This window comes from Pecten maximus, chromosome 17 (assembly GCF_902652985.1).
Source record: "Pecten maximus chromosome 17, xPecMax1.1, whole genome shotgun sequence".
NCBI classification, from domain to species: Eukaryota; Metazoa; Mollusca; class Bivalvia; order Pectinida; family Pectinidae; genus Pecten; species Pecten maximus.
This window is the reverse complement of record NC_047031.1, coordinates 26,771,158-26,799,108: the sequence shown is the minus strand read 5'-3', so window position 1 is coordinate 26,799,108 and position 27,951 is coordinate 26,771,158. Positions and strand designations below refer to the sequence as shown.

Sequence of the window (27,951 nt, the reverse complement as noted above, 5' to 3'; positions counted from 1 at the left end):
GGGCAGTTGAGCTAATAACCATTCTCGATTGTTGTAAAATATTGTTGACAACTAATGAACTTGCAACAATTTAACAACAATTATATTTGGCTTGGAAAACTGGGGTTCTATTCAATAAGTCAGACGTGAAAAGGTATGGATCACCTGCCCGACGCTGTGGGATTATCCAAGACCCCTCCCACACTTCCATCGGGAGTAACAAGAGTGAGTGATACAGGTTGGTATAGCTTGTTACGTAACTGTTGTAAAATAAATAAAGTTTACAAGATAACAACTGGATCATTGATGTGTTTTATTTGACAAATCAACATACCAGCACTCGATCACGATGCATTTGTGTATTAATTACTGTATCTACATGACCCTTACCAAAACACTCGAACCACATGTTAATTAACAGCCGACAACGGCAAAACACTTATTAAAGAAAAGAAATATTATAGGATTAGATTTCTTGCATCAGTTTCGTCTTGTGTCCACAAAACGTGGTACACGTTAGCAATAAGTTATTTGAGATTTTAACCCATGTTCTTAATGCTAAACTATATAATACAGACTTACTTTAAAGAGTTGTTTGTGACATTCACAAGGTCATGTAATAATTTTAATAGTAAATCGTCTAGTGCTGTCAATGCTGAAAAACAGATATATTTTATATATATCATAAAAAAATTGCTGGAGCTTATTTGTCATATAACTATCGAATGAGAACTCTGCATTATCGTAAGCGCTGACAAATATAACGGATGCAAGGAAACATTTCAACCCCGAGAATATCTTGTTTTACAAAATACTCAAACATCTAAATTCATACAATCATACATTATTTTGTCATAATCGTAATTAAGATATTGACGTTTATGTTCCGCCAGCTCATCAATATCATACCGATAGTTATTATTTACCGATTTCCATAAAAATCCAGTTTCTTTGTACTATTCAAGGTATGAAAACTGTCATACCCTTTTATCGTCACACATTATATAGAGGATACCAAACAATGTCTTCTGTAATACCAAATATATTTCACCAGCGGTCTAATATTTTGATATTTTTCACGAGTACGAAGCACCAGTGAAAAACATCAAAATGTTTGCGGTACGAGTGAAATATATTTGGTATTACTAAAGATACTTTTAGATATTCTGTTTATTACATTTTAGAGCAAAACATATCAGGGTCAGCTTTTATTTTCCGTATTGTCGTTTGTAAGCAGTGTTTTGATAGGTCAAATCAGGAAAAAGTGATATTTTCTAGCGAAAAAAATCAGTAAAGTTTATTTATTTTACTTGTGAAAAGTATCACTTTTATAGAATGAATATTTTCGATATTTCACTGCTGAAAATTTAATGAAAAATAGTCACAGTTTCTGTACCTGGTATATCATTTTTTGTAAGAAAGTATCAAAGATTCTTTGTCGTTGAATTGGTTATAGTCATGAAAGTGTACATATATATATATATTAATATAATTATATGGAGAATCTTGGTATCTTATAAGGTCACAACAATGACCTTCTGTATTCAAATCTCGGTCGTTGTATTGATACCGTTCATAACGTCTCTTACATATCATTACTTATACACTGTATATCACTTGTAACAGTAACATAAATACGTAAACATATGGTTTGTTTACAATTTTCAGTCTACGTAGCATTGAGGAAACAAGCCAAATTTAAGAAATGAAAATAAAGATCACTACACATGCCAACACTCCAAAACCTCTTGATTAAATAAATATAATATTAGTCCAAAAACTCCAGCTTAACAGCAACAAATTTTCACAAAAAAGATATCACATTCAAGCATTGGTCCCTTTCAGTGGATCAAATTTAAATCTGTATCAATAAATTCCAAAGCACACTTACATTGTAAAGATATTTAACATTAGCTTTTTATGATTTAAATATCAAATGACAAGAGACATCCATATCATATCTACTTTCAATGTATCTACATATATATAGTGTCTGTTAGCCAAATAAAGGAAAATTTCTTCATGGTGTACAAAAATATAAAATAAGGCCGTACTCAGAAAGACGAGAGATAATTAGATAGACAATAGGTAAATCTCAGATTTGAAGAAGTAAACCAACCTAGACCTAGCACACCTGTAAATATAGGACGACCTTCAAGGCAAGAATGTGCAAGTGTTCTGATAACTAAAATGGTGTTAGTTGCCAATGGCATCAATAATTTTTAAAGGGGCATTCCGTCATTCGGACACCAAAAACATGCACAGTTTGTATCGATAAAATCTATGTCAGAACGGTGATTATATGATTGTTTGTGCCTACAAGTTATGAAATAAACACTGAAATGTGTAGGAAAAAGACGTATCGTACAAGAATACTGTATGTCGTTGCGGTAATTAATGATACTTTGGGCCGAATTAAGAATTTTCAGGACTTAATACTCAAAGAACTTTGGTTTATCTTGAATGTAAATTTGCTGTATTAATGTAAAGATTACCTGTAAGTTTAATTTTGACATCAACTTAATTCAAACGAAGGAATGCCCCTTTCACAATCAAGCATTAGGATGCAAATCTATTACTTTATATTCACAAGGTAATTAAATATAGAGCAAAAATCAATATGTTTTATGTGTTTTTTCTTGTTTTGTCGTTTAAATGTATTGTTTGGCTGTTGTTAATATCTGTTATCCAATTATTGATTTGATTTGTATAATAATGGAAGATTGTGTGTCTAATGTCTCTAATGTAAAAATTGGTTAAAATTTCAAAAATTAAAAAAAAATCCAACCAAATGAAGTAGATAACCGATGTACAAAAAATGGTTGCCTAAACCCTCTGAAATTTAACAATTATACAGTAAAATCATCATCAAATATTTGTATATTTAATGAAAGTTTGATTTATTAAACTTATATTTGAATTTACAATTCAACTGTGTACAATTTTTATAATCCTTTGGTATATGATACTGCAAAACTTGTCCATAATTCATGATAAAGGACATTCATAGCAGCAGAGAAAAGGGGCAGGTGACCATTATATAAAGGTTATTTTACAATGAGTTCTGTTATATTGGAGGCAGAAGCAAATGATCTTTATTGACAGGTTCTTGTTAAATACAGGACAGACAATTGCAAGAAGTAAATTTTTTCTTGAATTGAAATTTGAAAATGTTGAAAAATTCTGTTTACGAGCATAAACAAATTATGATAATAGCATTTTTTCAAACAATAGCTTATCAATAGTGATCAATTAAGCAGACACCAAAACAGTTGTAAATATATGTACGCTCTTGATATTGGCACAATTATTTGAGAATTTTATAACAAAACAATATATTTTTTGTCCAAATACAAAATGATCCCATGTGTCAGGTCTTCTTCTGACAAGGACCTTAGAAGTACTTATCAAAACATCAAATCATCTATCTCGATACCGATATACCCAAGGAGATGTTGTTATGGTCAGTTTTCACTTCTGATTACTGAACCCTACAGCCGGGCTCTTATATTCCTTGTGGAATCTATCTGCTGGACATCACAGAACTGCAATGAAACTACAAGCATGACTGTTTGATCTCCCACTCCCCGTCTATTTTGATTTTGAAAGATAGATTTTACCAAGGAATTATGAAACATTGGTATGTGAGCGCAATCCAGATTCACATACCATGAATCAAGGAAATTTTCTTTTTGTTCTTCCATTTATATATATAAATGTGGATGAAGTTATGATTTTCCATCACAGTACAGTGTACAATATTTAATTATTACAGTATTATTTTCCAAATTATTTTTAACGATTTACTTTAATTAAGAATAGTTTGAAAGATCGTCACTATTAGTAAAACCCAAGATTATATAGCCCTGATTTACTGGAAATATGTACAAAAGGCACTGTGATCTCATTCACAAAGCAAAACAATAAACATTATAGACGGCGTTAACAATGACCAGACTAGTTTTTACACATTCATATCAGTATACAATGTTAATATACAAACTGTGGTCAAACGCTCTATAAAAATGCAAATACACAATAAAACCATGCTCAAATGTACATGAACATGTCACATTCTCACGGATATATATTTTGACACCAGCTGACGGTAAGAGAGGTTGAAATAATCTGATAAGAAGTATTTTTAAGTTTGCTGTTTTTATTTACCCGATGATCATGAGAAGCATTCTAAATTGTCGTGATTTCATTATCTGATGAGAAGGACTTCAAAGTGTCTTGTTTTTTGACACTCTGCAAAATTTTGAATGTTATGTTTTCTCTGTATTGATGGAGTTATCTCCCCTTTCCTGTAAATGCATAAGATTACAAATTCAACCTTCCCATCAGGTACCAATGTAAACACATTCAGAGTCCTACAAAATACCTGACTGTGTAAATCAAAGTCTGAAAATTGCATCATATTATGCAACATAGGTGATAAATTATTTTAATTATATACACAATACAGAAACTTCTCAAACCTTCATTTGGGCCCTAAATTAGCATGTTTTTAATTCTGGAAAATATGTTTCTCTTTCAAACCAGTTGTGTTTTAAAATTACTACTGGTTTAACAAGAGTTACCTCCCTTCTCATGACACACCATACCAGGTATATATATGTATACAATGTACATAAGTAATCCTTAAAGCTTTGATAAAACAATATAAACAGATCAGAAATCAAATTAAAGCTAACTTAGTCATACCCTTATTTATAAGGTTCATGATGAATCAAACTGAACAAATCAACCTCATCCTAATTTGTTGTGACAGGATGGCTGAATATATAGTCATTTTGGATTACATAATTGGGTGGATAACAAAAAAATCCAAGAATTTACAGCCGTCAACAGATTGACCGTGATAAAGTATGGACTTTGTAAGTAAGTAACACAATATTAAAGAGATTGTTAATCCAAACAAGACATGATCAATAGGAGGAGAAGGATGATACAAAATAGGACTCAAACCCAGGATCCATGCAGAACTTCACAACTAATGGATTCCCCTAATACATACAAGATAAACTTATAATATATTTTTTGCTGCCAAATAACTGGCATTTACACATGAACGAGACTTTTATATTTTCAACAAATGTGGTTTTTGGCATCGATATCATTACTTTTGATAAACTTCTGGTATAGCCAGCCGTAATCTCATAAGGATTCATGAAATTTTGTATATTCCCAGCTTCAGGATTAATTGGTTTCCTAAGCTTTCAAATTATTCTTCCCTGGATTTTCAACCTATAAAATTGTTTCTTACATTGGTTGAGAGTCAATGTACACACAAATTGCCAGCCCACGGTCCATACATATGTATCATATAGTAACACAGGGAATTTTCGTGCCCCTGTTATTCTATAAAACATTGACATTGAGTTGAGAATTCACACCAAGTCCCTGTGATATGTTAATACATATATGTGGATATTCCGTAGATAATTCACACCAAGTCCCTGTGATATCATAATACATATATGTGGAAATTCCGTAGAGAATTCACACCAAGTCCCTGTGATATCATAATACATATATGTGGAAATTCCGTAGAGAATTCACACCAAGTCCCTGTGATATCATAATACATATATGTGGAAATTCCGTAGAGAATTCACACCAAGTCCCTGTGATATCATAATACATGTATGTGGAAATTCCGTAGAGAATTCACACCAAGTCCCTGTGATATCATAATACATATATGTGGAAATTCCGTAGAGAATTCACACCAAGCCCCTGTGATATTACAACACATATATATGGATATGAGTTGAGAATTCGTACCAAGCCTGGGGGGCCCCTGTGACATGATATTACAACACATATATATGGACATTGAGTTGAGAATTCGTACCAAGCCCCTGTGATAATATAAAACATATATATACGAACATTGAGTTGAGAATCCATACCAAGCCCCTGTCATACAATATACTATATATATGGCTAACCTGTACACAAACAATTAAATACTTCCCGGTATTTTCAGGCAGGTAACCATGGAGATAGTTAACACATACTTATATCTCCAATTCCAATTTCCTGGTTATGTCCTCAGTGGTTTATTGTTTCAGGCCAGCTGGATTTCCTACAAAATCTACTTCCCCGTTTTCCACAAAACAATCTGCAGTTACGTCAAATTATCTCATCGTAAACAATGAGTAACTTACACCCAACAATGGGTACTTCACTTCTCTGTCAGTCTATAAAGTACAAACATGACCAATGATGATGATTTTAAAAATGAGCACTTCAATTATCATATTCAGATCTCTGACTTTTACAGACTTCTTGCATATCATTTATCTTTTGAAATAAACATTCATTTAAAAAAAAAAAAAGAAGAAAATTCAAATCCACATTTAATAAACTTTTTCATCAGAGACATCCAAAAAATCAATTGTTAACAAAGTCTAAATGACAGTGATGTACATGGTTTAATGACCAATATTTTTTCACTTCTTAAGCAATCCGAACTTGACACACTTAAGTAATGATCAGTCAAAAAAAAAAAACCCCAATGATGTTGATGGTAATATGTTACATATTACTACAACTGTGCACCTGTTCTTATGACATCACTACAATTGTTCCTCTGTTCTTATATGACATCATTAAAATTGTGCACCTGTTCTTATGACATCACTACAATTGTGTACCTTTTCCAATGACATCATTACAATTGTGCACCTGTTCTTATGACATCACTACAATTGTGTACCTTTTCCAATGACATCATTACAATTGTGCACCTGTTCTTATGACATCACTACAATTGTGAACAAGTTCTAATGACATCATGATCACTACAATTGCAATTGTAAACACATTCTGATGGCACTCACATTGAAAAAATTTTTTTTTTTTATAATTTCAAATTATAAAGTATATAATGTCATTGCAGAGATAAGAGACCTTGAGCAAATTGATTTTGGGAAAAGGCACATAACCCATATGGATAGATCTACACCAAAAACAAACACATTATCATATTTGATCCTCGAACCTGGTCATGAAATTTGAATCATGAAATACACAAAGGAATGCAAGGTGTAATGGTCATAGATTATATTTGTAATAGAGTTCCCTACTGTATAGAACAGTTATCCGTCAGTTGTGATGGAAAATCAACTGTGAACCTAAGTATACACTATCAGTTATGATTAGACAAGGCTTTCCGATGTATGCACCTGCAGTTTGCCTATTGTAACAGTGGATTCCTAGAACATTTTGTAGTGGTGAAGTGTAGTCATGATTAATCCAACCTTTCCTATTACAGTATATCAATAAAATTTGTTGCCAATTGATCATGATATGCATACTTTTGATTTTTTTTTTTCTTTTTGATTTTGGGTGTTTTATATATGTGCTTCATTTTATTTATTAAAAACAAACCTGTGGAAGTTACTAATGAACAAATACCAACTACATGTATGAACCACTGAGTAGTTTATTCTGCCAACCTACAAGTAACCCTTGGCTGGTGCAGTACTGGACCAGCTGAAGGTTTACATTGTGGCAGGACATGACGACATTGCATATTTTATGACAAAGCCTAGATGAGGCTTCGACTGACTTAAATGATGTACAAAATTAATGTATATAATACTGGAGCATTTACAGTTAAAATCATGGTAATTCAAAAGTGTACCTGACCAAAAGTCAACAACATATAAATGCAGTTAGTAAAGTTGTAGGTATTACAATATATTATACACATTCATAATGTTGGCAAAGAACCCAACAATATTTTGATAATGATTGTTATTAGAGTTCTTTCCCTTTAAAATATTTTGTTATTAAGCTAGAGTTGTTTCCCTTAATATATTCTGTTATACAGCTACATATATGTAACATATAACATATCCCTAAAAAATAAAGAGATACCAAAGAACTGTGCTTGATCTCATATCATATATGTGTATAACAGTTATCTCCCTTTAGAATACATGCTACCTTACACACTTTAACCTGTCATTCTTTATATCAGAGTTATCTCCCTTAAAAAGAGTATTACCTTAATTCTTACACAAATTACTGCAATTTTGTAATTACCTCACCTCAGTTTCATCAACATTCTATAACTTAAAGAAATTCCTAAACTTAAATTTTTATTAGGAAAGCACTATTCAAAAATAAAACATTGTAGACAGCTAAGACACTTTACTTAAATTTCGATGAATTAAAATGATTTCCTATGGAAAATTTCGAATTCAGGAATTTCCTTAGTCAGTGAATATTGTTGAGGCTGGCACCATGCAGGTAATTTAAAACTAGTAAATACATATGTCAAAACCCCAAACAATAGGACAACTATTATGGCACAAGGACAGAAATCTCTTAATCTTTGTCTTTAAACCTTTCAACTCTAAGAAACTTAAGTGGACTCTGCCATTCATTCATCTTTGAAATCCAATATGGTCAGTAGGGATGAAAGGGTTAAACAATGATTGATCTGTGTATATATTCCTCAGTGGAACTCTCATAATGTCTAACAGCTTTCACTGTTCTGAAGATTTGGCATCAATATATTATCCTGAAAAGTGCCCACCAATTGGCATTATCTGGGATCTGGTTCCTCCGGGATCTGTAGAAATTTCTTCTTAACGGCTGTTTTGACACAGCTGTCAATCAATCGTGGAGCGGGGAGAGTGTCCAGTAATTTCTTACAACCCGAGGTTGTGGGGTCAAACATGATCATATCGTCACAGAGAGTGTTAGTGTCAATTTCCCCTCCTAATACCAACACGTTCCCCTGGAAATGGATCACACCGAAGTGGATTCGCTGGAATGCAGTGAGCTGACCTACCATACGACACGTCCCGCGTGTGTTGTCTTGCGTGTGCCGAGAAAACTCCATCACTTGTCCATCAAAAAAGATCAGAAACACCCTCTTTCCACATATCACAGCACGTGTGAGTTTACAAGGATGGAGAATCTTACACACCATCTTTGACGTGGTCATTAAGCGTGTGTCATAACATTGAATCACCGACGTATCCTTACGGTCGTTCATTTCTCCCCCGAACATGTAAATCACGTCCGACATCACCGCAGCCGAAAATGAACTGACCGGAATGATCAAATCTGCAACATGTTCCCATGCATCCTCGCGAATGTCGTAACGTTCAATACTGGAAATCATTCGTGAACCGTCTGCTAGTTTGTTGTCATAGCCACCCATAACATATAGGTACCCAGTGACAGCTACCATGGCGTGTCGTCGTCGACCACTCTTCATAGTACATAGCTGTGTCCACTTGTTCTTGTTGTAGTCGTACTTGAGAAGGCAGTTCTGCATAGAGCCACCTCCAGTTATGTAGATATCAGACTTGTATGTACATGTCGCAAACTCGATACCGGGGTCAAAGGGCAGAGGGGCAATCTCGTACCACACCCTCTTTCTGAAGTTGTAACATGGCACTTTGAGGGATCTTGAGTAGGGCGGGGATGTAGTCAGACATCCGCCCAGTAACACAAGGACTTCCTCGGAGTCGGCTGTGCTACGGAATCGCGTCTGATTGCTATACATCTCTTGCTGACGTGCGGGAAGGAGATGGTACTTTTTGGCAAAGTCTATACATTTGGCACAGTTTGGGTCATCCTTCAGAAACTTGTAGACTTCCTCCAGATTTAGAAGGTACTCCGGTTTGAGGAAAGGCAATCGTATATTCTCAAACAGCAGTCCGACATCCTTTGTACGCACATCTTTGTCTTTTTTTATCCACTTTAACACTATGTCACAAAGTTTGTCTTCACTCTCAACATTCAAATCATCCTCCTTCAGTATCGTTGCAAGCTCTTTAGCTTCCAGTTCATTGAACTCTTCAGCTTTGCAAATGTCCTGGAAATTTTTCACCATCATCTGGAAAGATTTCTCACTGAGAACATCACATGAATGAAGGACCGAAATTTTCCAGATCTTGATACAGTTTTCTTTTGTTAGATGAGGAAGCAGAAATTCCTCACAAATTCTTTGTAGGGACTTGATCTGCAATATGGAGGCTATATCTAGGATATCCATAGCGTTTTCTGTCACCAAATTAATCTTGCCAGAATACATATATCCCAGCACCATTTCAAATTGGTCCTCGTTCATGTCGGGGAATTTTATTTCTCCACTGATACTTTCTTTCATTCCGGAATTGAACATGGCTTCGAAGTAGGATGATAGCGCTACAAGGATGAGACGATGGCAATGGAATGTTTTTGTGCCGACAAGGATTGTGACGTCGTTGTGTTCCCCGGTTGTCAGAAGTCGACGGAGACCCTCTGTCAAGGATCGCGTGTAGATCTGTTCTGTGGCCATCGTGGGTTCCGGAGGTTTCTTTTTCAGCACAGCAACAATAGCCTACAATTACAGACAACATTTATTTAGTTACTGTATCTATCCTTTAATCAGGCCTAAAAATAGCACTAACATGCCAGAAAAATGTAGGGAAGGTACAGCTAATAGCTTGGGATCTTTTCTTTTTTTTAATTTTAAACAAATTTTGATAAAGGTATATACGGACACTTCACTTTAATAGTCCTTCTTGAAAATAGCACAAAAATATAGGGTTGTTAGGTTTTTCAGGCCTATGCTCAAATGGCCAATACATTGACTAAAAGCAACACAAAGAAAATGTTTTATTCAATAAGAGTTTATATAGGATTAAACATACATGTATATTACATGTGCCCTTCAAAGTCATTTCTTGTCTGGACAAGATGAACATTAATGCATGTCCCACAATAAAATAGAAGATTTGTTTAAAATTATGTTTGTAGTTGACATTATTGACATCTATGACCTTGAAAGAGGATGAAAATAATTTTGATCATTTTTATCTAACTTTCTGAAAATACACCAGATTAAAAATGTGCATAAACATAATGATTTTAAACTAGAATTTAAAACATGAATTAATCATACAAATGAATATTTTGCATATTTGTGGCATATATCATATTACTTGTTAAATTGTGAAGATAACAACTGTTCTTTATTATTACATGTATTCAAAGTTCTATACTACTACAAATATATTTAAATCTATACTGTTACATGTATATATGCAGTGACGATTCTGATGATAGAGTATCATTTTGGTCTCAAGGTATGTGTAACAACATAACCAGTAATTTTGATACAGATTTAAAATTAATTAATTTAACCTCATTTGCATATGCATGTTAATTTATTTGTTATAACATTCAGCTTAGTTTCTAGGGAAGTACACGAGAGGATCACGTGCGCTAGAGTAGCTGATTATGGTTTATATAGGAATGACCGAGAAAACTCATTTGAATGCTATAATGTATTTTAAGTTTGTCAATTATCAATGACACTCTGGGACATGTATATGAAACGATGTGAAATCCTGTAGCAACTTCTGGACATTTTTTCTAATGGAATGGAACGTGTCTAAGAGAAAATTCTATCATTGAATACTATAATTAGGCTGTTAACACACAAGTGACACCCGGCCACTAAATATTGTAACAGTGACCTTGACATTGACCCAAAAACCCTGACATGCTTAAGTTACATACCAACTTTCACTGACATATACCTGGAAGCATGGCTGAGAAAAGTGAGGAAAACTGAGTGGACGGAGGGACAAATGGACAGACAAGGTGGAAACCTACTGTATAGTCCCCCTGGTGAAATAGTAGGGATCGTATATAACTCAAGTGTCACGGAGTTTAAAGCCGAGGGCAACAAATTTCAAAATCAATCAAAATATGGATTTCTGTGTATGTAACATATAAAAAAAATGTACATGTCATTTCCTGTGTTCTGATGTTGGTATGGGAAGAATAAAAAGCCATGCAGAAAAAAAAAGTTATTTGCAATTTTGATCTTAAATTAATTTCACACAAAATTGGGGTTTAAATAGTTAGTAAAATTTTCCTGAGTTAGCTATTTTACAGATATATGTAAATATACATGAATATCACATTTTAGTCATACATGTAATGTAAGTAAACATGATGTTGGTTTATCTTGTTGGTAAATAATGGATGACCTCATGAGATAAACCCTGACCTTTGTGATCACCTGATGATCCACAAACACGTTGTATACAGTTCATGTAAACAAACCAGTGCAACATTTCACTTAGACAGAAATATTTATAAGTACAGAGCAACCCGCTTGTTTGCATAGCTCATTTTCTTTGACAAAAAAAAGTTAAGCAAATAACCGGAGTATTCGTATAGGCAGAGTTGCGTTTTGGCCCTTCTTGTACACATGTAGATTGTCAGGTCGGTACTCAAAATGGGCGCAATGTGATTGTTTACATTATTTGCATGCAAATCTTTTTTTTTTTTAAATCATTATTTAAAATATAAGAGTAAATACAAAATACATTGTACATTGTATAAATTGTATTGCTAAATATACAATACTATTGCAGTATTGCAGGACGGCCCTATAAAAATTGCTAAAACAAGTATACAGAATACATGTCCCCCAACGACCTCTGCTAGCTATTACACTGTAGTATGATTTATAAAGAAACTGGTCCATTAAGATATTATGATCCTTTATAATAATGTGAAGTTTGATCCTAATCCTTCAAGGAATGAAGCCGCTACAGTACTGACAAAGAAATACTGACAAAGGATTGTCTGAGAGTAGTAACTATGACCTTGATCATATCCAAACAACATTGAGACTGGAATATGTTCAAGATATTATCATCCTTTGTATTTGGGTAAGGTTTGATAAAAATCTCTCAAGGAATTTAGGAACAGAGTAAAATGCTAAGAAGAAATTTTCTAAAATTAGTAATGGTGACCTAGCTTGACCTTGACCTTGACGAACAACACCAGAACTCAAACTTGTCCTTGACCTTGACGAACAACTCCAGAACTCAAACTTGTCCAAGACATTATGGTCTTTAATAACTGTGTGAAGTTCGACCCCAGGAAGGAAGTCACCAGAGTGTAAACAAGGACTTAAATTTTTCTTTAACATATAAGTAATAATGACCTTGACCTAACAACTCTAAAACTTAAACTTGTCCTTTAACATTGTGTGAAATTTGATCATACGTACATATAAGATGGAGGGAGATGAAAACTATAGTCCCCCCCCCCCCCCCCCCTCCCCTGGATTCACCATAAGGAGGCCAATAAACAAAGGGCAATAACTCCATTAACTCTTTCGAAAAATGTTAATTCACATTATTGCTTTAAGAAGTACAACCATACATACATATATATATGGGGCAAAGAAGTAATTCAAACAGTGTGGACAATTGAAATTGTCAAATTTTCGAGGCAATCCGCCCCATTATCGAGACACAAAGAATACCAATACAATCCCATGATATAAACATGCAGTACTAGAAAATACAACAATAAGGTACAGTAAAAGTAATGTTTTTGGTGATAGTTGAAATAACAACCAAGAACCCTTCGGCTGGTGTGGGCCAAAGGCGGATGCTAGCGTGACATTACAGATGGAGCCATGTTCTATGATGGAATGCAATTTAGCATATACAACATATAAACATTTCAAGTAATTTGTATCCTACAGACATACCTTTGCAAGGATCCAGTTTTATCTGCAAAATTACTTTTTGAATTTCTACTTTTACCTTAATACTTGTATACATATATATATATACCATGATTACAAAGCCAACTTTCAATGAAAAAGAATTTGAGAGGAGAAGAGGAGATCTTTAAAGTTAATTACATCCAACCGACAGATGGACAACACTATATATATATATATACAATAATACATTATATAACATAGTAACACAACTGACGAAGAAAGACAACTTTATGACTCGTGCCCTGACCGGGCCTCGAACTCACGATCTACGGCACCCAATCGCCTAGCCAGAAATACCCACAGCTTACGGTCATATGAGGAGAGGTGTGTTTCTAGGGGACCACCAACAGCCAGGGCCGAATGAGGACATGTGTCAATGAGAAACCAAGACAGAAATAAAAAATGGTAAGAAAGAGCAGGGAAGTAAAAGATGATGATAAAAGAGAGTGGAGAAGATCAGGGAAGGAGAAAAAAGATATCTGAGAAAGTGGGAAATTAGGAGGGACCAATTAAACGCACCATTTCAACTGTAACAAATGTAAGTAGTTGTATATGTAGGTAAAACTGTTAAATTTGTAAATCAATTGTCATTGAAACTTCAGTATTAAACCATCAGTGAAGAAAATGTTCCCTGAAGGGCTAAAAAAACGTCTTTATCAAAATACCACCTGGGCCATGGGCCATTTGTGTATCAATCATTCATGTTTAACAGGGGAAAGCAATTACATATGCATGTAACAGTAGAAAAAACTGCTCTCGTCAATTTGGGATCAACATTTAGTTAAGTTAACTCTTCTTTAAAAATTTGGATTTGGCAATTGTAAGTAGAATAAGGTTATAATTGTCCAAACATCAGATACATAACATGATATATGTATGTACATACTTTTAAACTCTATATGTGTCCCTAGTCAGGTAGGGTCAGGTCTTACCTGTGCATTGTATGATATTTCATACCTGTTACATATGTAATAGGGGGTGACATGTGGCCATTTACCTGCCGAAAACCTAAAATTTACATCTCTTTATATAAATTTGCATCTATATACAACTTAAGTCAAAACTGTCTTGCTAAAGCACCATAGGGGATGTTGACATGAAAATTTTAAATTTAGCGTCAATGGTCCTTCATGCAAGTTTGGGTACAAAAGTACTTACCCAAAGGTGAAACCTAGTGGTCCAATCAAACTGAATTAGCAGTATCTTAAAGTACGTGCACAGGGGTTTGTAATGAATGTTTTATGATAAAATTCAAAATGTATATATGCTGATCACGGCTCTACTTTTGATTTTTATCATAAACATTCATTACAATGGTTTGTTTTTGTTTAACGTCCTATTAACAGCCACGTCATTTAAGGACGTGCCAGGTTTTGGAGGTGGAGGAAAGCCGGAGTACCCGGAGAAAAACCACCGGCCTACGGTCAGTACCTGGCAACTGCCCCAATTCAAGTAGGTTTCGAACTCGCAACCCAGAGGTGGAGGGCTAGTGTTAAAGTGTCGGGACATAACCCCTGCAGGGCCCTGTGGTACGTGTAACAATTATGAAACATGTAGTCACCAGTATTTTCTTGTCCACAGACTAAATCTATTGGCCTAGCCTGGCCTCAGGCCATCTGACCTGGGTTTTTTCTTGCCCTGACATTATACCCTAGCTGTCACCATCTGTCAAATTAAGGCATTTTTTTCAGGACCCACTACACGGTGTCAAAAAAAAGGGAAAAAAGAAAGAAAAAATCAAGGGTAAAGATTTTGTTAAATATCAACCTTACCATATTTATTGATAATAGTTTTTCATTGTTTCACATTGCAAAATTTAATATAAAAAAAAGATGAAAAATAGCAGGCTTCCCTGTATAAGGGAAATGACAATTCACAACAACTTAATTATAAGAGCGCAGCTCATCGAAGCTCTCTCTTTAAGACAACATGTGTATAAGCTATATTTCCAATCAATTCTATATACCCCTTCAACTTTGAAACCGTGTCCCGCGGGAAAAGTCGCGCGCCTCCAGTAGAGGCGGCCATGTTTGAAATCTCATTCCCTACACGACGAGATCTGACTAATTTCTCTCTCGTCGAAACAAATAACTGAGAGTTAGTTCAAATTACTTAGTTCATGAAATATCTACACAACCTATGTCAAAGGTCTGATTCATTTAAAAATTATCAATGTATTTTGCGAATTTGATTGGCTTGAGATATTTCGTTGGTTACCTAAATCGGAACCCTTCCTATTTCGGTGCTGATCAAATTGGATGCGAGAGTAGAATAAGAGGTTATTTTGCTGCATATGTGCGTTACATAGAACAGTTTTTAATTGTATTATCTTTAGATAACAGCATTGTTAGCACAACTGTCCATGTTACAACCGAAAACCCTGAAATATTACTGACTTGAACACCCCATTCAGAATGGTGCTGTATTGTCGTCAAGCGTGACGTCATAAACATTCAACGTCAAAGATTTTGCCACTGATTCCCGCGCTTTCTGACATATGTGATAATTTAAGGGAAACAATTCAATATCTTCTGTATTTTTTAAGTGGACATAGACTGTATAAACTGCAGTAGCTGTTCCATTTTACTTATCCTATAAAAAAATCAAAACTTTTATTTTATTAATAAATCTTCATAATTAAAAAAAACTTACTGTGTCGACCTCTTTAGACCCTGACCTTAAATTACTAGAAACGTTATATATGTATTATGATTAACAAGGTATCGTGAAAAATGTAGTACAAGTTATCATTGTGCAGTGTGTATAAAAATATCTTTGTATGAGGAGATTCCATTCTGTTTGTATTATAGTCTAACTTTCCAAAATCTATATGATGTTCTATTACAAACTTCCACGTTATAGTTCTCATTGTCTTAGCATACAGTGAGGACGTTAAGTATACCAAAATTCCCAGGAGAAAACAGACTTAGTAATTTGTTTCTTTGTGTGGAAACTGAAGCCTTATTTCACAACTTGTCCAGTACGCACTCACTTCAGATTAAAAACCTCGGTCCATGTTTATAACATATCTCAAATAATAGTCTAAGTGACTGATTTTGCTTCTTGTTACTTCTACCACGGACTTAGATATACATACTAACATATGTCCGTGCTTCAAAAACAAAACAAAAACAAAACCCAAACCCGTAACATATAAGTTGCAAGTTTTAATTGTAAACAGTTTATATATTGATACGATTGCCTTCTAGTCCTTTTACTCAGTCTGTAAAGCGGCTGACCAGCAAAACCGGGGATCGCGGGTTTGATCCCGATGGAAACACACTACTTGCTTTTCTGTTACTGTAAGCTATAGGAAAATGAGAGGCTTCGTTGGGGATAAAACCTCGGTTAATGTGTGTTCGGGACAGGTTTTAATTGTAAATTAGTGTACATAGTAATACGATATATTTTTATTGTTGTTTATTTGTTTTGTTTTGTTGTTTTTTAATCGGGGATGTATAATTAACAGTCTATCATAGTACATGTATATGTATTGGTTTAGGACCTAATATTGGCCTAGCTTGTACATAGCATATTTTGCAGACGCGTTGTGTTATTATTTTAAATAATTCAAAAAAAAAATATATATATAGATTTCTATATATATATATCTGAAAATAAATGTGGTACATGTTCTTAGACTGTTATTCTCAGGTCCCTGTGTTTCCTTCTTGATTAACGGTAAGTCAGGTGATTATAGCTGCGCTCTTCTACGGCTTTGCCTTCATTCATATTAGTAATTCCTACAACACATGATAAACGGAAACATATTGTGCTACATTATTTAGGGATTTTCTCACTGGTGAAGGATGGGGCCTTTTTGTCTCATTTTGGGAAGAGAATTGGTGAATTGTAAAAGATTTTTTCAGGAGTACACTGTAGTATATTTTTGGAATTAAGCTTAAATCTGAAATAGTTTAATCTTGTTTGTAACAAGCATTTTCATTGGCTTAAAAATTTATGTTGTCAGTCCATAACGTAAATGTGATGTCACTTTTGATTGGTGGATGGAGGAGTGTAACGACTTGTAAAAGAAAAGCGTCATCAATAAAGTGAATTTTTACCCTGTTTAACCTAAATATATTTTTTATGTTATGGAGTTAAAAACACGGAAAAACACATAAATCAATTTACGGTTTACTTAAGAGTACACTCCAAAAAACCCTAAAAAAAAACCTGGTGTTGTATACATAAATAGTTAATACAAGTGTAATACATACACTGTACATGGATTTATATATTTCTATTAACCATCGAGCAAGTATCCTGAATCTGTTTTTTTTAAGTTAGTGTTCTATATTATGTAATTTGTGTTCGTTCATCACCGGAAATTGTTTTTGTTTCATTTGGAGAATAAAATAAAGAGAAGCTGAACGGCAACATGTTTTCGATATTTTGCCAAGCGATTCCAATTTATATTACAAGACAGGACGGGGCGAGAGATACAAAATTTTGATCAATGAAATCAGGAGACAGAAGAAACTCCCCCGACTAAATCCAGAACTTTGGCCAATAGGATGTATATCATGTACAATAAACAAAAGTGGTAACTATTTATGGATACATATATATCCATTTTACAAATGTCAAATAACTACGTTTTTTTTTTTTTTTTTTAAAGTTAATTTAATCTTACACTGCCAAGGCTAAAGGATCACATGCAATAATGGCTCCTGCCTTAAATCTAAGGACCTTTGGGATTTTAATCATAAATAAGAAAAAAATATACTACTTAAGACTATTATTACTAGAATATATAGACATCACTGCAGTACATTGTTTTATATCCTTTATTTTGCTTAAATTTTGATGAAATCATTATTCAATAAAAAATTAATGAAATACAATGTGTGTACAACCAGGGACATATCTTATTATATGTCCCTGGCCATGGTACATGTACAACAGTGTTGAATGAGTTACTAATGACCGAAACCACTTGTAACGATAGATTATTACCTATTATTATAGGCCTAATAATGCATGATCTTTATTTGACGAGCAGGTGTGCACTGTGACATTATAAGCTGTCCTACATTCCTATCAGGCCCAGGGCCACATTCATACACATGGTGACTGTCAAAAAATATTTGTTATAGGCCTATATAAGCCATGAGTCAGGTACATGTAGAAGCGGACGATTTCTTCGCGGGGCAAAAATTTCCTACTCACCGCCATTAGAAATCGCAGGTAAACTTTCTGAATGCTGTAAATAAACTGATTTACGAAGTATAAAGCACACAACATTGATAAGATTATCAATATTTCACTAGTTTTAACCCCACAATTGCCCCCTGTTAGTAGTAAACACACGATACGTATTTCAAGAACAAGGATAATTTCTTCCCATAACACCGTTTGCCTGCTGGGGAAATATTGCTACAAAGCTTATCGCTATTCACGCTAATATAAACGTGTTCAATATGAAATAACCCTTACCCCTGACTCGGCCATCGACTGACCATCCCTGACGATGGCGTTGTCCCCCATTTTCGTCCTTCGTCAGGAACCTATGACCACCCTAGCTCCAGGACTTCCTCGTCAGTGGTAACAGTATAACCTTAGTACTACAGTCGTTATCTAGCACACGTTCTGCTCGCTATACGCACTTGACTCAATGTGCATGATGACGTAACATTACGGTGTACTATCGACACTTCAAGTCATGTGGGATACTTTTATTAGATACTTAATACCACATAAAATGATCTGACGTTATGTCATCATACTTTCACGAAATAAGAAAGATATACATATAAAAAGAAGGCAGCAAAAGCTGACAATATCTACAATATACATTTTGAATTAAAAAAATAACTTATTTCACAATGATATTATTAAGGGTTATTGAGTTCTGGAGTTCAGATAAAGCTGAAAGGGCATATTTAACAATGTGAACAAAGCTGTAAAAAATGGGATGGATCGCGGGGTCAGAAACTAAATTATAATCAAATTGTCTATTTTTTTTCTTTCTATTTTTTAATATTATTTCTTGCCGGGCCTATTTATGCACCGAGACACCACTGGAATCGATTATAAAGCGCTTTAAAAAAAATGTTTCTGGTTGTTATATAGAATTTATAACGGGTGTTTTTTAAGCGCTTTATGATCGATTCCATGCAGTTTGGTATCATAAATAGACAAGAAATGATGTTACAAATTAAAACTAGACAATTTGTTTATAATTTTAGTTCCTGGCCCAAAGTACCGGTGATACATGAAAGCAAAATGTTAAAAAAAAAAAAATAATAATAATACAATCGTTTTGTTTTTTGTTACTTCCCTACGGAAATACTGATTTATTTCCAAGGTTACAGGAAACTCTTACATCAAGAGATAAAGAGTTTTGTGTATGTAATTTGAGATCTCTGTTCGAGAGCAGGTACATATTGTAGCCTCGTTTGTAGGCCTACTTATAAAACAAAAAACATATTTTCCTTCTGTTAAATGTAATGTATTTCAATAGTCTATCGAAGCTAACAATCTGTTGGTATATTTATTTATATTTATGTATACATATGAATATGTTAATAAGTAATATAGTCATTTACTCTGATAATTGAAGTTTATAAAAAGACGGATTAGATGTTTTACACTTGTGTCTGATTCCATTTGTGCGTTGACAAATAAAATACATTTAAAAACAAAAACAAAAAAATAGCCCCGTCAGAATAGCGGCTATAAATGTTTTTTTTTCTATAAATACTAACCATAAGCAAACGTCTGTGATTACGTCATTGAAAATAATCATCCATCTCGTGATAAATTGAATTTTGTTGGGATGTTTTAACTACGATAGCGATGAAAATATTGTCGAGCGACGGAATGTGGACGAGCTAGTAAATTATGTTGGTAGGAGATTGTTATCATTGTGTAAAACAGTTGGTTTACCAAACTGTTAACGGTCACAAAGACGAAACAACTCTAAACTGTTTTATAAATAATTTTCGAAATCTACAAGCAGTATAACTCTGTCTAACAGATATATAAGTAAAACATAAGCATATAGTTCCATGTTCATATATATTTTTAAGTTTAATATTTACAAGACATTTTCTAACAATGAATAAAAGTAATATATACATATACATCTTGTATATACTATTTTAGGAATTAATTGTTTTAAAATGGTCCTCAATTTCCTTTTCATATGATCACAATATCATATGATATGGAATATGTTTGAAAAAGGCATAAATGCATCTGGTATTCAAGGGGCATTATCACGTCCGGACAAACTTTCGGCCGTCAGAATGAAACATAGTGGGAAAATATGAATTTCCCTCTATGTGGGAATATATGTATCCATATATAGTGGGAAATATTAATTTCCCACAAGTTGTAAAGGTTATAACCTTCACATCAATACGGCATTTTAACTATCGAGGTAAACCGAATTTGTTCAAGTATTAAAGCCCCGAGAATTCTCAATTCGCCAGACAGTCTTTGTGTACAATACGTAATTTTCCTATAAATGTTGGTGTTAATTTCATTAAATGTACAAGTAGACACAAACAGTTTTATAATCATTATTTCGACATAGATTTCATCAATATAAATTTGGCATATCTCTGATGTGCGAGCGTAGCAATGCCCCTTTGGTTTAAACAGTATTTTATTATCAATGGTATATACAATACATATGTCAATATATACAATAATTGGAAGTTAGGGATTTGGCAACAAGAGTATGCTCTTATTTAAAGCCATCTCCCTATAAGATTGTTTGCAATTATGATATACAATATTTAATTATTGTTTTAATAGAAGATACAATAGATATTAAGAGCATTTAACAAGACCGACTATGATTTTACTGATAATATCAATACATTGATGGAGTAGAAAAAAATTAAGTGGGGAGTAGGGGAGAGAGAGAGAGAGAGAGAGAGAGAGAGAGAGAGAGAGAGAGAGAGAGAGAGAGAGAGAGAGAGAGAGAGAGAGAGAGAGAGAGAGAGAGAGGAGATGAGATTTGATGTGAAACCCACCAATTATTGTATTAAAATCTACCTGTTCTGATAATGTAGTTTTGAAAAGCAATGGTCCGAGGACACTATACCCCGATTTGGGCACCAAGACATCTGAGACGAAATATTATTTCTTTCAAAGCTCATGCCCTTTCAATGGAATGTCTTTTTTCAGTTGGTGTTATTTTTATTCCCCGCACATTTTAAGTGAAGCAGGGAGTATTAATTGCGGTTCGTCTGTCTGTCTGGCCGTCGATGCCAGTATCACACCCCCTGTCCTATCCCTCATCAAAATAAGGCACAATCCTTAGATATTATTGAAAAAAGTAACATTCTAAGTGAATTTAACAAGTTCCTTTAGCTGAAAGGTGGTAAGAAAATAAAGAAATTAGAGCCAAGAAATAGTATGGCACTTGATGAAATATGAGCTCATGTTGTTAAAAAGCAGAAGTGTTTTTTACTCTTTAGAGACGACAAAAGACGATATTTTATTAGTTTTAAATGATTTTGCGTCACTTTGAAAAATCGTTTTTATGAACTGTCACTATTGTACCATTTTAACAAATTCGTTACATTAGTATAGTTGGTCTATATATACATACAATTTCACATATCCAGCATTGTTAATGAACCAGAAATCACACTTTGAAAGTGACGATTTTTTATATTCCATATTTTCCAGATCATGAAATGGACTGAATTAGTACCGCAGAGGGCGGGACAACATACGCCCTTACGTACTTGCATGTAAACATGTAAATAACAGTGGCGTAGGAAGCGGGGGGGCAGGGGGGGCAATTGCCCCCCCACTTTTTACAGTGGGGGGGCAAACATATCTTTTTGCCCCCCCACTTTTTGACATCCAAAATCTAAAAAAGGGGAAAAAACACGAATTTATATATTCATTTCGATAAATATCTGTATATTTTCGAACCGATAATGTTTTCTTGAAGGCAACGATAAAAACTTTATCTTGTACATCCGGAACATTCCGACTTTTATACTAGTATATCAATCCTCAGACCTGTGTGTCGGTCGTCTGCACTAGCCCGGTAAGTCAATATTTATATCTTAATACGAAATTTTGCTTAACTTCATCACATAGATTCAATAAGTTGATGATAATTTGTGAAGTTAATTGAGTTCATAATGAGAACAAGACAGAAACACAACATGAATAAAAATGCGCGGTTTTAACGTGAATCGAGTGATACTATTCCTACGAGGAAATACAAAAAAAAATCGGCTCGCGCCTACGGCGCTCGCTTTATCACTAAATTACTGCCCCCCCCTTTCGATTGCAGATTCGCAGGGGGGGGGGGGGGGGGGGGGGGGGGGGGGGGTTGCCACCCTGGTACCCGCTTGGCGGCCCCCAGACCTCTCGCAAAAAGGGGGAAAAAATCGGCTCGCGCCTATGGCGCTCGCATGATCACTTAATTACTGGACCCCCCTTTCGAAAACTCCTGGATCCGCGCCTGATCCCGAATTATTGGAAATGTGCTATATTTCATTTTCCGCGGAGGGCTTTATCCCCCTTGAACCCCCTATCAGGGCGCTGCCCTGGACCCGCTGGGCGGCCCCTCAGACCCCTCGTTAAAAAAAAAAAAAAAAAAAGAACGGCTCGCGCCTACGGCGCTCCCATTATTACTGAATTAATGGACTCCCCGCCCTTTCGAAAATCCTGGCCGGGCCTGGTGATTCATGTTTTGCCATAAATAATATATCCTGATTTGCGTAAATAACTTATTTTGTACTACATAAATTATCAAAATTATCATGGGATGTTGAAATGATAAGTATTGACTAAATTTGCGGAGATTGCATACGATTTGTTTAGTGCGTAAAATTTAAGGTTAAAAAAAATTTTGCCCCCCCACTTTTTGACGACTTCCTACGCCACTGAATAAGACAATGAACAATGGCGGATATTTGCAAGTTATTCTTTAATTGTAGGAGTAATAACAAGCAAAGGGTCATAACCCTTGGAAATATTGTCAAATCTACCAGGAAATCTTAACTTCATGTCATGTTAATAAAGCATACCAAGTTTGAAAGAAATTGGTAGAAAACTGTAGGAGATCTCCAGACAAACCACATACATTTGACACATATAAACATAAATTAAACATAAAGAAGTTAGTGGCAGCGGATTCGTTATTCGAATTCCCAATCCGCTGCTGATTCGTTTTTCGATTCCCCAATAACGAATAACAAACTCGCTACTAACTTCAGCCCGCTGTCCACAAAGACCTGTGTTACCATTCAAAGGGCCCACTCGTAGAAATTGTCCTCCATTGAAAACTGGCAGGGAAACGGTTAGGTCTCCAATTGATATAACGGAAGCTTTCAGTAAATATTTTCAAGTTTTCAGCTCGAGTCAGTGATGCCATACTCTGTGACTGATCTACCTGCACGTATCCCAGTAATATCCGTGAATGAAGTCCTGTCCGAGTTTGGCCCGTGTGTTTCAAACGCTATCACACTCAAAAACGGTGTCTCCCTCGCCCAAATAATAGGTGCCATGTTGGACATCCCAGTCGAAGATGATATTGCCAGGAGCGATTCTTTATGAAACCGGCTCGGTCTATCGTTCAAGTTACGTGCTTGAATTTACATCGTAGTTCGAATTTAGCTTAGTTTCGGAACGTGAAATGAGTAACCTGCTTTACAATTTCTCTCTCAATCCGCGTTAACTGAAATGTTCTCACTATTTATTCGTATTATTATTATCATTTACTTTTTTCGATTTCGTTGTATTTCACCTTCTTTAGTAGGAAGTAGAGTTTGATGATGATGATGATGATGATGATGATGATGATGATAATGTTTCTTTGTTGTTTTTATTGTATCTTTGTTATTGATTTTGTATCTTGAAATAAATTTATCTTCAACCCTATTAGTCTGAAATCGTCGCCACTTCACAAAACATTGAAATTGATTTATCGTAATAACTATTAAACATCGTCTGAAATCGTCGCCACTTCAAAGAATGCAAGTATTTCGAGGGCATGGAATAGTCGCGAGTACGGGATGCTACATGCAGTACATGAAGTTTGTTTTGTTTTAGGGGTTCAACGTCCTCGCAACAGTCAGCTTTAGTTGAGTACGGGAATGAAGGAGAAACCTACACAGCAATGGGGAAAGAAAAGGTAGATTTAAGACCAAAAGTGTTCCAGTGGGGGCAGATAAATCTGTTTTGGTCTCTTCATTGTTCCCTAAATAGAAGACAAAGAGGAAAATCAAAGATTCTTATGGGCCGACTTCATCGATCGACATGCAGTGGGATATGTCGGTCCCTATTCTGGGGCTCTCCAGTTTGGTCCTGGTCAGGAGACGAAGGAGAAACGACCCCCGACCATGGGTCCACAATTAGTCGTCTCTAACGACATGCGGTGAAGTACAGCACAGTCGTCTGCTTCTGGTTCGAATTGGTAGAAAGAGAGAGAAAAAAATAGCCCCCTACATAATATTGGTTTTTTTTATCAATACTAACCGGAAGCAGACGCCTGCGGATACAGCAGGCATATAATACCCGGGATACTCACAGGTAGTATACATGATGCTAATATAAGGAAATTTCACTCTGATAACTGGTTTTGAAAAGGGAAATATTTAGGTTAGCGACTTTTCTTATGTCATGAAACGTTGATCTGTAACACTGGCATGCTGACATCACATCGCTTACTTACAATGCTGTGGATTTCGTGACGTCATAAAATGTTGATCTGTAACATTGGCATGCTGACTTTACATCGCTTACTTACAATGCTGTGGATTTCGTGACGTCATAAAACGTTGATCTGTAACACTGGCATGCTAAGATCACATCACTTACTTACAATGCTGTGAGTTCCGTGACGTCATAAAACGTTGATCTGTAACACTGGCATGCTGACATTACATCGCTAATCTTACAATGCTGTGGATTTCGTGATGTCATAAAACGTTGATCTGTAACACTGGCATGCTGACATCACATCGCTTACTTACAATGCTGTGAGTTTCCTGACGTCATAAAACGTTGATTTGTAACATTGGCATGCTGACATTACATCACTTACTTACAATGATGTGAGTTTCGTGATGTCATAAAACGTTGATCTGTTGCACTGGCATGCTGACATCACATCGCTTACTTACAATGTTGTGGGTTTCGTGATGTCATAAAACGTTGATCTGTAGCACTGGCATGCTAACATCACATCACTTACTTACAATGCTGTGAGTTTCGTGACGTCATAAAACGTTGATCTGTAACACTGGCATGCTGACATCACATCGCTTACTTACAATGCTGTGGATTTCGTGACGTCATAAAACGTTGATCTGTAACATTGGCATGCTGACTTTACATCGCTTACTTACAATGCTGTGGATTTCGTGACGTCATAAAACGTTGATCTGTAACATTGGCATGCTGACATCACACCGCTAATCTTACAATGATGTGGGTTTCGTGACGTCATAAAGCGTTGATCTGTAACATTGGCATGCTGACATCACATCGCTTACTTACAATGCTGTGGGTTTCGTGACGTCATAAAACGTTGATCTGTAACACTGGCATGCTAAGATCACATCACTTACTTACAATGCTGTGAGTTTCGTGACGTCATAAAACGTTGATCTGTAACACTGGCATGCTGACATTACATCGCTAATCTTACAATGCTGTGGATTTCGTGATGTCATAAAACGTTGATCTGTAACACTGGCATGCTGACATCACATCGCTTACTTACAATGCTGTGAGTTTCCTGACGTCATAAAACGTTGATCTGTAACATTGGCATGCTGACATTACATCACTTACTTACAATGATGTGAGTTTCGTGATGTCATAAAACGTTGATCTGTAGCACTGGCATGCTGACATCACATCGCTTACTTACAATGTTGTGGGTTTCGTGATGTCATAAAACGTTGATTTGTAGCACTGGCATGCTAACATCACATCACTTACTTACAATGCTGTGAGTTTCGTGACGTCATAAAACGTTGATCTGTAACACTGGCATGCTGACATCACATCGCTTACTTACAATGCTGTGAGTTTCGTGACGTCATAACACGTTGATCTGTAACACTGGCATGCTAAGATCACATCACTTACTTACAATGCTGTGGATTTCGTGACGTCATAAAACGTTGATCTGTAACACTGGCATGCTGACATCACATCGCTAATCTTACAATGATGTGGGTTTCGTGACGTCATAAAACGTTGATCTGTAACACTGGCATGCTGACATCACATCGCTAATCTTACAATGTTGTGGGTTTCGTGATGTCATAAAACGTTGATCTGTAACACTGGCATGCTGACATCACATCGCTTACTTACAATGCTGTGGATTTCGTGACGTCATAAAACGTTGATCTGTAACATTGGCATGCTGACTTTACATCGCTTACTTACAATGCTGTGAGTTTCGTGACGTCATAAAACGTTGATCTGTAACACTGGCATGCTGACATTACATCGCTAATCTTACAATGATGTGGGTTTCGTGACGTCATAAAGCGTTGATCTGTAACATTGGCATGCTTACATCACATCTCTAATCCTACAGTGATACGTAAAGTTAATACTGACCCGCCGAGTCTTTTCTTCATTTGGCTGTAATGGTCCGTACTGTACTAGGCGTATCCTCACATGCTGACCAGCCATCATCATCTAGAGATAATGTTATGTCATGTCACTTCACTACGAGTCCATTCCCGTCCATTCTCGGTCCTATGGACTCCAAAGTCTATAGCAATACACGTACTATATAGCTAGGAACCCAGTAAGTAGTTTACCATCTACTTGACTCCACCCATCGTCTCTAATACCAGGAACGGAGGGAAAGAAACCTGACCAATCCTGCGCGAAAAGCTGGTGAAAAAGTCACGTGATATTTACGTGGTATTCTGTTTAGTGACAATTTCCACTTACACTATGATACATACACTTTATACCCGGATGTGATGAGCGATATGCATGTTTGTTGGTGACAATAACAATCAAAAACTATACCTATATATATAGATGTAATGATTCCTTGTCAGCAGTCACGCTCATTATTATATTTTACTTAACACACTACATGACTCTCAACAAAGTTTTCATAATCTCGTGACAATACACTCATGTATATATATCACAATTAAGAAAATGCACACTAATTTTGACTATAGATGTGAATATACTTTCAAATCGATATAAAATCTAAGACAAAATGTCGTCATGTGTACATCATATGTACCTTCAGAAGTTGTGTACATCATATGTACCTTCAGACGTTGTGTACATCATATGTACCTACAGACGTTGTGTACATCATATGTACCTTCAGACGTTGTGTACATCATATGTACCTTCAGAAGTTGTGTACATCATATGTACCTTCAGACATTGTGTATATCATATGTACCTTCAGACGTTGTCTTCATCATATCTACCTT

At 35.3% G+C, this 27,951-nt stretch overlaps 1 protein-coding gene across 3 annotated transcripts; it reads right to left on the bottom strand.

Moving 5' to 3' along the window:
• Positions 1–271: 271 nt before the first annotated feature.
• On the bottom strand, positions 272–27,391 carry LOC117315778 (kelch-like protein 6). 3 transcript variants are annotated; one of them, XR_004529767.1, is made up of 3 exons: positions 27,101–27,391; positions 6,676–10,336; positions 272–6,613 (listed from the first exon to the last, which is right to left on the bottom strand). XR_004529767.1 is itself a non-coding variant. In XM_033870138.1 (2 exons), exons 1-2 carry the CDS (start codon positions 27,179–27,181, stop codon positions 8,546–8,548), a joined length of 1,872 nt encoding a protein of 623 aa, XP_033726029.1. In that variant the 5' UTR covers positions 27,182–27,391; the 3' UTR covers positions 272–8,545. The 3 variants fall into 3 exon arrangements, 2 of the variants coding, with proteins under 2 accessions (XP_033726029.1, XP_033726030.1); XM_033870138.1 differs by having other exon boundaries at positions 272–10,336; XM_033870139.1 differs by lacking the exon at positions 27,101–27,391 and adding an exon at positions 18,977–19,157 and having other exon boundaries at positions 272–10,336.
• Between the last annotated feature and the right edge of the window lie 560 nt (positions 27,392–27,951).

Coding starts and splice junctions, on each gene's coding strand:
- LOC117315778 (XM_033870138.1), bottom strand. CDS start 27,181: ATGATGATGGCTGGTCAGCATGTGAGGATACGCCTAGTACAGTACGGA. Junction 10,337..27,100: donor ATGAAGAAAAGACTCGGCGG/GTCAGTATTAAC, acceptor CTGTAATTGTAG/GCTATTGTTGCTGTGCTGAA.